Source organism: Etheostoma spectabile, chromosome 20 (genome assembly GCF_008692095.1).
Source record: "Etheostoma spectabile isolate EspeVRDwgs_2016 chromosome 20, UIUC_Espe_1.0, whole genome shotgun sequence".
NCBI lineage: Eukaryota > Metazoa > Chordata > Actinopteri > Perciformes > Percidae > Etheostoma > Etheostoma spectabile.
Window position 1 is genome coordinate 13,052,553 of NC_045752.1, and position 14,464 is coordinate 13,067,016.

At 40.7% G+C, this 14,464-nt stretch overlaps 1 protein-coding gene across 1 annotated transcript in view; it reads right to left on the reverse strand.

Moving 5' to 3' along the window:
• Positions 1-14,464, reverse strand: part of dlgap2a (discs, large (Drosophila) homolog-associated protein 2a) — a gene marked incomplete in the record, with an annotated part of 152,544 nt that overhangs the window by 134,792 nt on the left and 3,288 nt on the right. Inside the window, 1 exon segment of the mRNA XM_032501308.1 lies at positions 7,340-7,394. Within this exon segment, the coding sequence (XP_032357199.1) occupies positions 7,340-7,394 (55 nt within the window).

A 14,464-nucleotide genomic window follows, 5' to 3' on the forward strand; every position in this document is an offset into this window, starting at 1 on the left:
CTGAGCATGTGTGTGTGTGTGTGTGTGTGTAGTTCAGGACTTAGTGTGATAACTTCTGTGGACACAGAATGCAAATTGTAATTTCCCCACTGGGGATCAATAAACAGATAAAAAAAAAAATGCACTGCCCTCTCTACTTCAAAGTTTCAAACCCGTTTTACCTCAAACCACACCCAGCAGTGATGCCATAGTGTCCTGGAGAAAACCTGTACTTCACTTCAGCAAGGTGAAAAGTTAAACTACTGGAGCTCAACAAAGACAAGATTTTCAGGGGGTGTTAAGTTACTTTTCTCTTTTCCAACAACCTGCATGCACTGCCGAATCACACACTGTAGCCTAGCTCCTAATCAGTAAAACTGCCGCCTTAATTATCTCTTGTTCAATAGTTGATTTAGCCACTTGATTGCTGCACTACATTTAATACCAGCAATCTTGCATCCAGTAGTGTAATGTCTCTGTAAGTAATATTATTTAACGTGCTGTGCGTGTAGAGTTAATGTTACTTGCCCTCGGCTATCCTTTGTGCTGCTATAAGAAGGAATTAATAAGTTCCAGGATTAATGTTGACGATCAACCATTGAAATGTTCCTATAGATGTTAATAAAATATCACTAAAGGGAGTCAAAGGTACCACCTCCCATTTCTTTCACTTCCTGCCACCGTCTGCGACCCATTAATGTGTAGCCTGGAACAGAGTGACTCAGCGTTAAAAATCAAAGCTTACTCCCAGCTTGCTCATTCTGTTTGAGCTGAGACAGCCAGTCCACAGAGCCCAACTGTCCTCCAGTCAGACACTGTGTAGTTCATTGACAGGAGTCCCTACAGAGAGATAAAACACACTTATTGTACAAATACATTAAAGGTCAACTATTATATAGCATTTTTTCAATTTTTTCTTCTCATACTGCCCATGGCTGCTGAACCTGTACTCACCCTCTGTATACGACGCTCTGTAGGAGCACCTGTCTCTTTAATCCCTTCTCCCCAAAAAAGCCCAGTCTCCTCTGATTGGCCAGCGCGCTTCCTTTAATGTCCGAGCGGATGCTTTTGGATGATACTATAACAATGGGATTTTCTCTGATTACATTACTCATAATTACAGATCGAAAATCAAGCTGTTCCACTAAGCGCTGCCCCTTGAGGCCTGGAGGACTTCCATTGTGTGATCTGGATGTAGCGTTTTTTGTTTTAGGAGTTTGTGTGCTTTTCTTTTTGCATCGTTTGTGTGTTTGGAGCGCGTTTGTGTATTTGGTTGTGTTGTGTGTATTTGCAGCGCATTTGCCAAATGCTGCGCATGTGTTGTCAAATTAATTAAGATGTTTTCTTAATTTGCTTGTGTTTTGTCTATTTGCATGTGTTTCATTAAGTTGCAGTGCGTTTGCCCATGTTGGCCACCGTACAATGGGCTTAATAGGAACTTTCATCTGAATGCCATGGCCTGCTCATTGGTCTAGCCACCATTTCTGTTGATCTATTTCTACTCATCTAACTAATAGCCCCTAATTAGGTTTAATTAACTAAGTTTTCCATGCATGAACTGTGTCCCTTGACCTGTCTTACCAAAGACAAAAAATGTATTCAATTTGAAGTTATGCGTGAGTGGGTCATCAAGGCATCATTAGCTAGCAAAATGCTATCTTACACTAACCAGTGATCTACAGTTACTACTTAGCATAAAACCTCACCTACCAACAAACCCAACCTGCTAACAACACCAGCGAAATAATATGCTGGCTCCCAACAATAAGCAAACAATCTGCCAGCACTGGCAACACATGGCCGAAGATTTAACACCTGGTATTACACCTGCGTCATCAGAGTATGATGTATGTACAGTATGTATGTATGTATCACATACTACATTTCTTCATTTCGCTAACTATCTAACTATGAAAATACACAGACAAATAAACAGTGGCTGAACAATGACTGGCAAAACGTCTACAGACACTATATCATGAATATTCAGCTAAGCTGCACTTTGACCAGCATGCCCAAAAAAGTGTTCAAAAAGTATTGATGAGTTTACCTCTAATCCATTATTCCTCTGTGTCGTATTTGTTTACAATCAATTTGCTTCAGTGGCTGTGCCATTGCACTGAGACAGGGACCTGGAGGAAAAGGCCGTGTTGCTACACCACCTCTTGTAACAGTCCAATGGGTATGCCTCGGCGGTGCTGGAGGGAGTGCAGAGGAGGAACGAACAGGAGGGTGGGGGGGGGAGGCTGAGGAGGAGAGATAGTGTAGGATTTGTCGAGAGTTTAGCAGACATGAGGAGACCTCCTGAGGGCCTTCAGAACACACACACAGACACACAGACACACACACTGCAACTCTTTCCCCTCTCTTAACTTTGTCAGCTCGTACTCATTCTCCCATCTTTCTTGCTTGTTTTTCAGATTCACTCATCTTTTTTTTTACTCTTTTGCTCATGCAGTCCATACATCTTATTTATGCTTTGTAGCTTTCTAATACAGCTTCTACCTTTCTCTCTGGGTCTCTCTTTTTTGGTGAGCGGGTATGAAGAGCATACTGAGTTGGCATCAAGGCCTCTGAGCGCTATCAGAAGAAGACAGGCTCTCCCTGGTTGTCTCGCTTTGCTACAGATAGATATCAAGTCTGCTGGAGGACACATAATGCATGCGTGCACTGACTGACTGAACATGTGTGTGTCTATGTACAGTGTGTGTCTGTGTGTGTGTGTGTGTGTGTGTGTGTGTGTGTGTGTGTGTGGTGTGGTGTGTGTGTGTGTGTGTGTGTGTGTCTGTGTAGAATTACAGTGGTGAACAATTAGCATGGGGGCCGCCATCTGTGGCCATCTTAATGAATGGCCGCTCCAGGTGCCACTGTGATGGCCTGAGTGAGAGTTGACTGTCATATTCCAGCTCGAGAGGACCTCTTCAGAACTAGGATGCAACAGTAGACACCAGTAAATTACACCGTACACAGTATAACAAACGTACACACACACACAAGCGTGTGTGTGTGTGTGTGTGTGTGTGTGTGTGTGTGTGTGTGTGCGCATTTACAAAAGCAAGCTAGACACAAGAGGGAAAGTGACAGCTAGACCGTTAATTACTCAAGCTAATAGAGCAGCTGCTTATTCACTCCGGTTTCAGTCAGATTCACAGCGGGACGGTGAGGCTCAGGCAGGACATGCGAAGCATTAAGATGGACGTGCTGTGACTCCGGACAAAGGCTAATAAAGACAAAAGCCATTAGACTGATGTAGTTCAGGGACTTCAGAAAGTTTTCCAACAGCGGACACCGGCAGTATTCTTTGATCTTCAGATTAAGTATACACAACATGTTATGATGCTCTTAAGAAGACTTTAAAGCACAATTATCCAATATTTTTTTTATGATTTTCATCTCCGAGAAACTTTTCCCGCTTTCTAACTAACGTCTCCTTCATATCCCTGAAGGCCTCCTGGCCAACTTGTTTCCATGGCAACATGTCCTCAGACAAACCCTTCCACTTTGAGATGACAAAATACGCAGCAGTAGTGGTAGGTTAGCTAGCTAAATAAAGACAACATTTCAGTGAGTGTAACCCAACCCAACTAATGTACTAGCACTCGAGCTAACAAGCTCAATTTTAAAGACGGAACATTTTGACTGCATTGTACAGTAAGGCAGTTAGTTGCTGACATTCATGAAATGTATTTGGCAAATGTAGTATTTACTATTGAGCTTTATGCTATTCAAATGTCACTATGACACGATGCTAATGCTTTCATACTCTGGGAAGTGTTAACCTTTAATAGTACAGTTTTTGTACATTTGTACATTTTGCAGTTTCATTATGTCCTTGACATATGACAAAGCTTAAATTAGGCTGACTTTATCCTGGTTTATTTTTTAATACATCTTACTCCGGAACTGTCATTATATTTGTTTGGTCTGGAGGAAAAATAAGCTGTATTAATTGTAAAATTGTAGATGATAATGCTTTTGTGCACTGGTGTCAGCCATCATTTAAATCTTCCCTTTAACAAACAGAAAATACAAGATAAACAATGACAGTATGTTACCTGCAGGATTTAACCCATTTTAACACATAGGAATTGTAAATGGAGGCAATGAGTAACGTTTGTGTGTACTTGTTTGTGTGTACGTGTGTAGAGTTGGGTTGTAAGAGTCAGGGGAGACAAAATCAATGAGGATATAAGGCAACAAATGCAAAACAGCAGGGTTCAAATACAAAGAATGATAGAAGGGCTTCCCAGAATACATTTCAGCATATCTCTGAAAGCACCTTTGCATTCATGGTATAATTGTGGCATAAGCAATGAGGAACACTATAAATCTAAACTTGTCTGTAACAAAACTACCATGATGCTCATTCAGTGGATATGAACGTGTACTCAGTATCATTACATACAGATCTTCCAAAAGTCAGATTTCAGGTTCCTGTGGATTACATAAATGGAAATTACTAGTTACTAGTTATTTTCCCAAAATGCCAAAGCAGGAAAATGGCTCTGATCAGTTGATAGAAGAGACGGTAAAAGGATGCCAGAAAATCAGCATGGACATTAAAAATGGCAGCAGAATGGTGAACTATTCACACATCAATTAATGTTTATAAATAGGAATAGTCTGTGACTTTGTGGTTTACAAATGCTGAATTCTCATCAGCAGAAAGGGTTCTGCTTACGGGGTACATTAGGAGCAGAGGGGCGCACTGATTACAGAGAGACTGGAAGGTTACGATAAACATGATGCCTCCACTTTCTAAGATTTTGAATCTGAGCATCAGAAGCGGGGAACAGCTGAAGGAAATGTTTCTGAGGAGGAGATGGATTTGTGAGAGCTGGGAAACTGCCCAGGAGAGGGCGCCCCTCGCTCGATGGAGTAGTAAAGCAGAGCACAGGAACACTGATGTGGACACACATACATACACACGATGCAGCGTCTTATTCACTAGCAGGAGACCGATCTTTTTATGGCCATTATTTTCAAAGTTTCTTCTAATCTCACTTGCTCTTCATGATTTTCCAGATATTTCACCCCTCTTACTGTACTCTCTCCTTCCTCACGCCCTACACAAAATCTTTTAACTCATGTCTCTCCTTAGGCAGACCCAGGCCTGACTCAACACTTCTGTACTCACTAATGAGCATCCTCATCCAGTGCCAGTGTTAATGTATGCCATCTGTTTAGCATATGCAAATGTAACCGCCCTACATCATCCAATCAGTAGAGTGAAGTAATGCTTAAATAAAATGGACACAATGCTGTGTTTGCATTTACTGACACCGCATGCCGTAATAACATGGGAACAGGATGCCAAGGTAGACAATATAAATACAGTAGTCTCACATTGTTAGACCTATCTCAACAGCACTGAGGAGTAAAGAGGTGGCTACACCACACATTCATTCTGGGATAGGAGAAAAAAAAAACGCTCTGGGCTGTTTGCAACGGCAACACAGAAAGCGGAAGGTGAGGGACATCCGGCACATCAGGCAATTATCCTGTACTTCCGTTGATCCAGACTAGAAATACAGAAACTGCTGGGGGCACTGAGGTTGTTCCCAACTGTGTCATTGTGTGTAAGTGTGCTGAAGTCATTCAGCAAAGGCTCTGACTGTATTTGAGATGGAACTGGAGGACAAATGATGATCTATAAACTTTGGTGGAAGTATTTTAAGGTTTGTTGCAATCTATCAGAATAAGGACATTTTCAGGGAGAAGCAACATTTTATAAAAAAAAAAAAGAAATGGAATATGTAAGCATATGCAGTCAAGTCTACATTCAAATGCAAACTATGTATCCTATACACTAATGTATACATGCGCACACACATACATCATGAATTAAGAATACAACTAGCCCTCGCTCCTGGACCAGTGTCTGCTCAAATATCCCTGGAAACATTTCAGAGCTTCACACATCCATATTCATAAGTTTTTATAAGGTTATTTTAATAAGTGTCCACTCTGCCAGAACACCTTGTTCTAAGACAAGTCAAGAGGTGCACCCTTGGGTGTTCCATATTCATGCAGCAATTGCACACAGCAGCTCATCCTGCTGAGAAAGTTGAGTCACAAAATCTTGAGCAAACATTTGTTAATCTCTTCATATACTTTCTGTAATTGATTAAATTTGTGTGGCACAAAAAGAGGATTGTTCCATAACTGCAGGCCCCACCCATCTGGCACCCTTTAAATAGAGCGACAAGTAGAGCGGATTGGATTACAATTTGGCCCAGGTCTGGTTTACAGAATTTTATGCTCAACATGACAATAAAACTGATATTTTACCGGTTCCTTATCTGCTTAAGTGCACGTGATCTTCCCTACAGTATATGCCCTGTCAAACAATAATTTTGAGCTGCAAGATTCCCTAACAGTTATCAGTTGCAACTCAAAGTTTCAAGCTCCAACACCTGAAACGCATAACAAGTCTCTCTCTCTCTATCGCCAAGGTTGCTGTGCCTTTGCTTTTACTCTTCAGCATGTGTCTCACACCTGAGATGGGTATGTGATTAGTGTTCTAATCATGCTTCTGAGAAATATATTGTCTTGTACTATTTGCAGCAACAAAGTGCGAAACAGAGGACCAAGTTCACTGCAAATAGGCAGTTATTACCAAGATGATGAAAAGGCCATGAGTCTGACAAATGAGAAAACCACTACAAAGCCGTTAAGTGCTGGAGCATTGTTAATGGGGATTTGTTAAAGGGATGGATGGCGTGCTAGCCCATGAGCATGCAATCTCATTGCAGTCCAGAGGTTAGAGGTTAAGTTGCCCCAAAAGTAAACGCACAGAAAATAGTAGTAGTAGAAGAAGTCATTATTGTGAGGACTACGGCCAGGTACCTGAGTATATCCCCCTGCTCTTCAATTTCATCAGCAACCTCTTCAAACCTGCAATGATGTGAAGAAGCCTGTCATCATCACACGTTCGCAACAACTGCCCCCAAATCTTTCCCTCACTCTGACATGTAAGTTGAGAAAATGATGCCACACAGAGAACCCCATGTGATCTTAAAAGTTAATTTTGCTAGCGGTAACATTAAGAATCGCAATAATAAAAGGATCAGTTTGTGGCCAAATTGTAAAAAAAGGGATGTTTCACTACATAAAAACTATATGATAACCATCAGCAAGAAAGAGTGTATAGCTAGCAGACAAGGTACAGTATAAGCCGTATAAGCCTACAGATGTACACAAAAACAGGTAGACAGACAAATGGGACCCATCCACTGAGCATCCATCCCTTGGCATCACCACCCACTCAGTACTCCCACTGACTGACTCTGTCCTTCTGTCTCTACACTGTGTGTGACTGGTGTGCTTACTGGAGAGGGGACATCTGTTTGGCCCTTACCTGTGTTCCTGTCTGGTAAGATACAGCAGTGCTTCTTCAGTATGCTTGGCAACACCTTCCAAGAAACAACAAAGGAGGGGGGAGAGAGAGCGGAAGAAAGAGGGAGGAAGAGAGTGAAAGATGTTAATATCACCGCAGCTCAAAGCAGATAACCAAGGTGGAGCTCAGAGGAAAAGCACTGAGCCATGCTGCAACCCACAATTACAGAGTCGCAAAAGACACCCCATTTCTCACACCATTTGCATCAAAAGGAGCTGCTCCCATATTTATCTAGGACCTTTCTTCTGCACCGTGATCTGGGCAGTGGAGCACTAAATGATGATCCCGGTGTGGATACGGTATGTGTGCCGAAAGTTCATTTTCAACTGTGTATCTCTGATTAATTCAAACTGAAAAACAGTCAGAGGTGGGTTGAATGGAGTGTGAAGGAGAATATGATACACTTAGAATCCATTGGAACGGAACAGCACAGCGATATAAAAACAACAACACTGGATTGAGATGGGAGAAAGGTTGGCAATGTTATCAGTCGATCTGTTGTGGTCACATCAACGGACCAAATTTAAGAAGCTTTCTCTGCTCTATTAGCAACTTCACATGCCAGGAAGTTGTAGCAGCAAATACAACAGCCAATTATTTCACCTTTCACAAGTACAAGGTGGTCATACTCAATAATGCATGCTTACAATCTTTTCTGTGAGGAGTTAACTAAAAATGTAATCCATCCTAAGTTGTATCTCAGCAGCTTATATTTTGCTACCATATCTTCTGTAAGTGAAGAATTTGAATAGTATGCTTTTTTTCATTTCTTTGTACGATGACAGTTTTGTGAAAGCACTGCTGTGACGCTGAATACCATTATTGGTGTTCACAAGGCACAAATATGCAGACTTTCCAGGGAACCAAAACAAAGAAGGAGATGCGGAGGTGGCTCGGCAGGTGCTAACATTACCTCGTTGTCCTTGTCTCTGACTGACAGGCACATTACTGTGCAAAATGACTTTCTGATATAGACGGTTTTCCTATTCTTCTTCCCCACTTTGTTCTTCATAGTGTTAACATTCCTTTGCATTTGCACATGGTGGTTATGTCAGGCTCTTCTGTCTCTCTGTGATATTATTTATCTCTGATAATGAACAAGACCAATCAGATAAGCGTCCCTTTTAATTAAATAGAGGAGCATACATAAACATTACCTCTAGAAAAATAGAAATGAACTCTAATGGCTTGTTTCAGGGGGATATTCAAAGAAATACCAACCCACTAAATCATGCATTCGGGAGGAGGGCCTCAAGTAGACTCTTGTCATATAGTCTCATTTTCTACTTTATCATCAGCATCTCAAGAGGAGAGGTAATCCTGCATTAATATAAACACTGCATCTGACCTTATAATCTAATCAACTCAGCTCATGTTGGACCTTTAAACTCAGGACCTTCATTTCTACTTAAAACACCTTGTTATGGTGCCATTCCATGGTAAATTTGCTTAATTGCCCAATCATCGGGTCTCATGCAAGAACATTATTGTATCCTAAATCTCTTTTAATTTTTTTCTGTGAGTTTTTTTTAAAACTGCTCCAAATCAGAGTCACAACCTCTTTTAGTTGGACAAACTAGTCACAAATCGCCTCGGTTCATCTTGATACAAATGGCCTGTTCATTGAGAGGTGCAAGTTTATGATCAATGCCCTTAAAATTGCCAGATAAAGCTGTGTGTTCTGCTACGTGAGTAGCCAAGTTTCATTCACAAAAATAATACTAAAGAGCGAAAACAAGATGGATAATTAGATAATAACATTTTTGCAGTGCCAGTAGCGGTATTAGAAGACCTAAAACAATTACCTGGAATTTATCAACAGAACAGATGTCAGCACAGTGTCATTAAAGCAGATCTGTACTTTTACAAACAGACTAAAAGAGGGAATGTTTTGACGTTTTTCTAAGGTAAAGCACTTCATGAGTAATACGGGATGCGGTCAAGGGAGAGTGACAATCATAGAGATATAGGGATCATTATAGCCTATGGTATGTAATGTTAAACTGTAGGTGCAACATAGTATGATAATGGACAGAGACCTGCATGGAGATTCTGAAGCAGCTGTTGGAGTGAGAGAGACAGCTCTACTGAAATGTTTAGGTTTCCGGTATATGAATTCCACAAATGTTCTTAAATCACACATACGTGACAAATCTCTTTGTACGGTCTCTGCAGAGACCAGAGATGTAATGATTGGTTTATAATGACTCACACAGCTGCATGATGTAGTTATAATTGATGGTGACTATCTGGCTGGCTGGCAGACTTGTACTGGAGGAGTGTGGAAAACAAACTGTCAGGGACACTCTTTAGTGTTTCCGACACACAGAGCTGTCGGTTGCCTCTCATTTACGATTTAAAAGGATTGGAGTCTGGAGGTAAGGATTCTAATTTCACATGAGAAAATGCGTTGGGCATCCACTTGTTTGTCTTTTTAAGCTTATCTTCAGATGAGCACAAGAGAGGATTTATTTCACCCTGTTTTAACAAGACAGATTTACAAGACACAACAGGACAATACACAGCTGGGGCAACAGGAAACACAAAAACATTGGATTGTTTGGGTATTTGCACAGATTGTTTTTTGAACATTATTCATAGATTTGGATAGTTGATTTCATTTAAATCACAGTTAATGGCTGACCTAATGTTTTTTTTTTGAGACCAGAAATACATGAAAAATATCACCTTGATTATATTAAAATCTAATCACTGTTCATTACCCAGTAAATCGGTTAATTTAAATATTTTGCAGTTTTTGTCATGGTCAATGGATATTCATTAAAAGAAAAAAATAAATCCTCAAAGACAATCCAAAGCAGTGCCCTGACGACTAGAAGCCCAATCTTGTCAATGAGTCTTCAAGCCCCATTAAGCCTTAATATAAGGCTCCATTTGGCAACGTTGCAGCAGTTTACCATCATGCTCTTCTAATAGGACTGGTTGCCATTCTCTTGTAGCCTGAGGCTGTGGGGATTCAGTGGAGACATAGTGGATCATTAAACCCCCCTAAAGTAGATTTTTCCAGTAACTTTATTATCAAACTGTTACATTTCTCTTGGAAATGCAAAAGATAATAGAAGATAAAAGCATAGAGTAAAGGACACTATTTTGGTTATCAAGCAGGCCATACAATTAAGCAAATGCTGATTAATGAATATTTACTTTTTAATTGCTGTATTTTAAGCATATTTGTTCAAGAATGCTACAAGACTGGATTCCCAGATTTCCAAGATATGATATAAGCCATCAACATCAACATAATTTATATATACACCTTATGTCTACTATAGCATCACCTTCCGCCACTTCTAGAACAACTCATCAAATAAAAATGAGTAGTGAGTAGCACTTGGAATTCACTACTACTGCATCCATTACAACTTTTTGATTGTTGGTTCCAATATAGTTACATGTCTTGGACAAAGCAGACACTTCGCTACATGGATCCAGAGTATTTCTCTGAAATTTTAACTTTGCGAGAGCACAACCGGTCATTGCATTTTTCAAATTAGCGAGTTTTAGAAGTGCCAAGATCAAGGTATAAAAGGCGGGGTGATCAGGCTTTTGCAGTTGCTGCCCCAAGACTTTTTTTTTGGAAAGTGATCTTAATGCCTTACTTTAAATTTGTTTGGAAAATTCAACCTTTTAAGAACACCAATTTTCTTTGTGAATGAATAATGTATGGAAAAAAATAAATGTTCTTTCTTAAAATACAGGGGGCATTACCCCTATGTTAAATTCCCATAGAGGCAGGCTCATTTTTATTTTTAAAAGCCAATTATTTCATGAATCCAGGATACTGTGCATCCTGATAAAATTCCCTTGGCCTTTGGAATTAAAATAACCCCACATCATCACATACCCTTCAATCAATCACACACAAAGCCTGTTGAGACAGAAGCAGATGAAGAGAGGAACAGCAAAATGCATGCTCATTGACTGAGATGAACAATCAAATGGACCGACTCAGATGAATCACACACCATTTGAGTCCATGAGAGAATTTCTCTCTGATAGCTCGCTCTGAAAATGACCCCAGATACGGAAGTACAGATCCCCCCCCCAACTAGTCCATTTGTCTGGGAGATGGTTTTTATCTACTGTTTGATGGAGCCTGCCTCATCAGACTGGAAAGTGAGGATCAGAAATAGCTTCTCTGATTGAAATGACGCACAACCTGATGCTCATAAAAGCAAACTTTGACATTAAATGGTAGGTTCAAGTAAATTAGTTTCTTGTTGTTGAACTTTTTATTCTTTTCCCAGTGGTAACCGCGGCAATGGTTGTGAACCCTGTCAACCTGGTTGTACTAGACTTTGGTGTAGCTGCCTCCAAACAAGTCTGGCTCCAATGCACCAGGTTTATTCAATGGCTCTGCACATTATCTAAGGCAAGTCTGGCTCCAATGCACCAGGTTTATTCAATGGCTCTGCACATTATCTAAGGCTGTGGGTAAAGCAGCCTGTTAGTCCATGGCTGAAAGGGATCAACAGTAACCAATCTTGTCCTAGTGCTGTTTCAGGATGCTCACAAAGCAAATACTGTACCTTTCCACATACCGGCCACAGTAAGAATACATGTGCACACGTGACATCCAGGCTCACTACTTATCTCCCCACACTATTACTGCTGGGTACAGGCAATTATCACAAGTGGAAGTGTATAATAGGATATCTTGGCGCCTGCAGCTGAAAGCCAGAGTGCAACTCTTGGTGATCTAATGGAGATCTGAGAGGACGGACGGGAAGTGGAGTCACCCCACTGTTAGCCTTAAGCACTGCCTGCTCTCTTCTTACCCAGGCAAACTATCAAATGTAGTGGTGCGCCGATGGAGCAGGAGATAAGGTCTGCACTGTAACCACTCACCCCAGCAAAAAGCTAAAGAGACACGACACACAGAAGTGGACAAAATATTAGAAGCACCTTTCAATACAATGCAGTCAAATAGTACAATACCACATAGGGCCTCAAAAATTGACACCTCTCTAACACTGTCAGTAACAACTCTCAACTGTAAGTTCTACAAAGCTTTGTGTGCAAATTAATCTCTCTAAAATGTGAAGCCTTCATTAATTCCAGCATCTCCACCGTCATAGGAACAACATCAATATGAAATGTGAAGTTTTTGGCACTCTCAGTCTCAGAGATACTACTTCACTACACATTTGATACATTTTAGTAAACATCTGTACTAAAACACATTGACCTTTACTTCACTTATTTAGAATATGCACCATCAGAGACATGGGTAGACATGTAGATGAAAGGGAAAATGGGAAGCTGAGATCTCCTCCAGATGTTCATGCATTAAGACAAGTGGTGCAGCTGGAAAGTGCAGGGACTTGTTTGCAGGGTTGGACCATATGGTGTGTTACAACTTGTACATGCAAAATACCACATAATGCGTCGTTATCAACTGGTATTGCAAGCAATGGCTGACCTGTATAGAGTCCTCCCACCACTAAATATAAGGTTTTCTAACTTGTTACTGGAACGCCGTCAACAGTGTAATATCATTCTCAGTTCCAGCCTCCAACTTCCTCCAACAGCATTACGGCTCCCTAAAAGTAAAGCCAAAACATCTTTATCGCCCCCTGGTGGCTGGCTGAAGTATAGGCCTTAAACCCTGCACCCTCCATGTAAGCAGATGGGATATCAAAAACAAAACACACTTCAAATACATTTTTCCTAAAGATGGTTTCTGTCATTTTAGATAGTTCTTATCACATTTATGTATGTTCCTGTGTTCATTTTTGGTTTAAATTAGTTCTTTCATTCTATTAAAACGGGGTGTAACATCATCATTAAAAGCTGTGATTGAATCACAATTGAGTTAGGCGGGTGAATGGGCGGGACCTCGATAACGCTGCTCCATCACCAAAAACTAGTGCGCAAACTTTGGCTATAAATGACAAGCAGCCAAAATGATGAACAGCGCAACATGGCAGTGCCTGTATCCGGGATATTTTGGCTTCATTTTTGTACACTGGGAGGAGGTGGAGACGGCATCCACCTTTATATATTTCTATGGGTTGGACAGAGGTTAAAGCTTTTACCAAGAATTCTAGTATGATGCATCAAGAGATAATCTACATGAATTCTGATAATTAATGCCAAAAGTGCAGATGCCAAAGGTTGGAGGGGGATAATGGAAATGACCAATGATAAGCTCTCCAAAAGTTGAAACCCGCATAGGTGAACAGTAATTATATCAACAGCAGCATACGTCCATGTCCGCTGAACAAAATTAATAAGGGAATTCTAAAAGAAAAACTGCCATTTATGTTAAACAACTTGACCACACTGGAGCAACTAAAGCACTAAGTAATTCTCTGGAGCTTAATCAAATCTCTTAGACCTGTCCCAATCAAGAAATCTGCTGCCCTGATGTCCTTTGCTAGATTGGGCTGGCAATATATTCAAGTTCATGCTTGGTTTAAAGGATCTGGTACAGTGTTGGTTGTAAAAGAACTTTCGCCAACGGTAATCCTTTACAAGGCAGACCTCAAGTACACTTGGAGTGTATGGGGTGCACTTGCATTAGTATCAAATTTCACATTTTGACAGTGGGCCTTAAGGGACACATTTATAATTCCTTTAAGACCATGAAATGATTTCCTTTTGTTTCCAGTCAAAGAGTTTCAAAGGCATACAGCTGACAAGTGACAGTCTTTTCTCTACTGTGCCAACTATTAGAGACAGCTGCTGTTAAGATGACAATGTCCTCATCTGGCTGACAAAGGCAGTCTGGTAAAATCCTTATAAATTAGGATATTACGAACTGGGCTTAAACTGTTTGTATTTATGACAATTAGAAAAGAGAGGAAAGGTTACAGATAGTATACCAGCTTGCTAATGGACCTTGTAATGAGTCCCATCTGACTCAAGGCTATGTGGCAGTGTTGCAGTAACAATAACCCTGGGAGAATGTGCAATGACACCCACCCGCCTGGATGATCTGTGCCCACCCCAGCACAAAGGATGATTAACTGTGTAGTGTTGGTGTACAGGTATACAAAGATACGCACACACAAAAATCAAATACTGTACAGTACACACACTTGGCTCTCGTGCATTATTAGA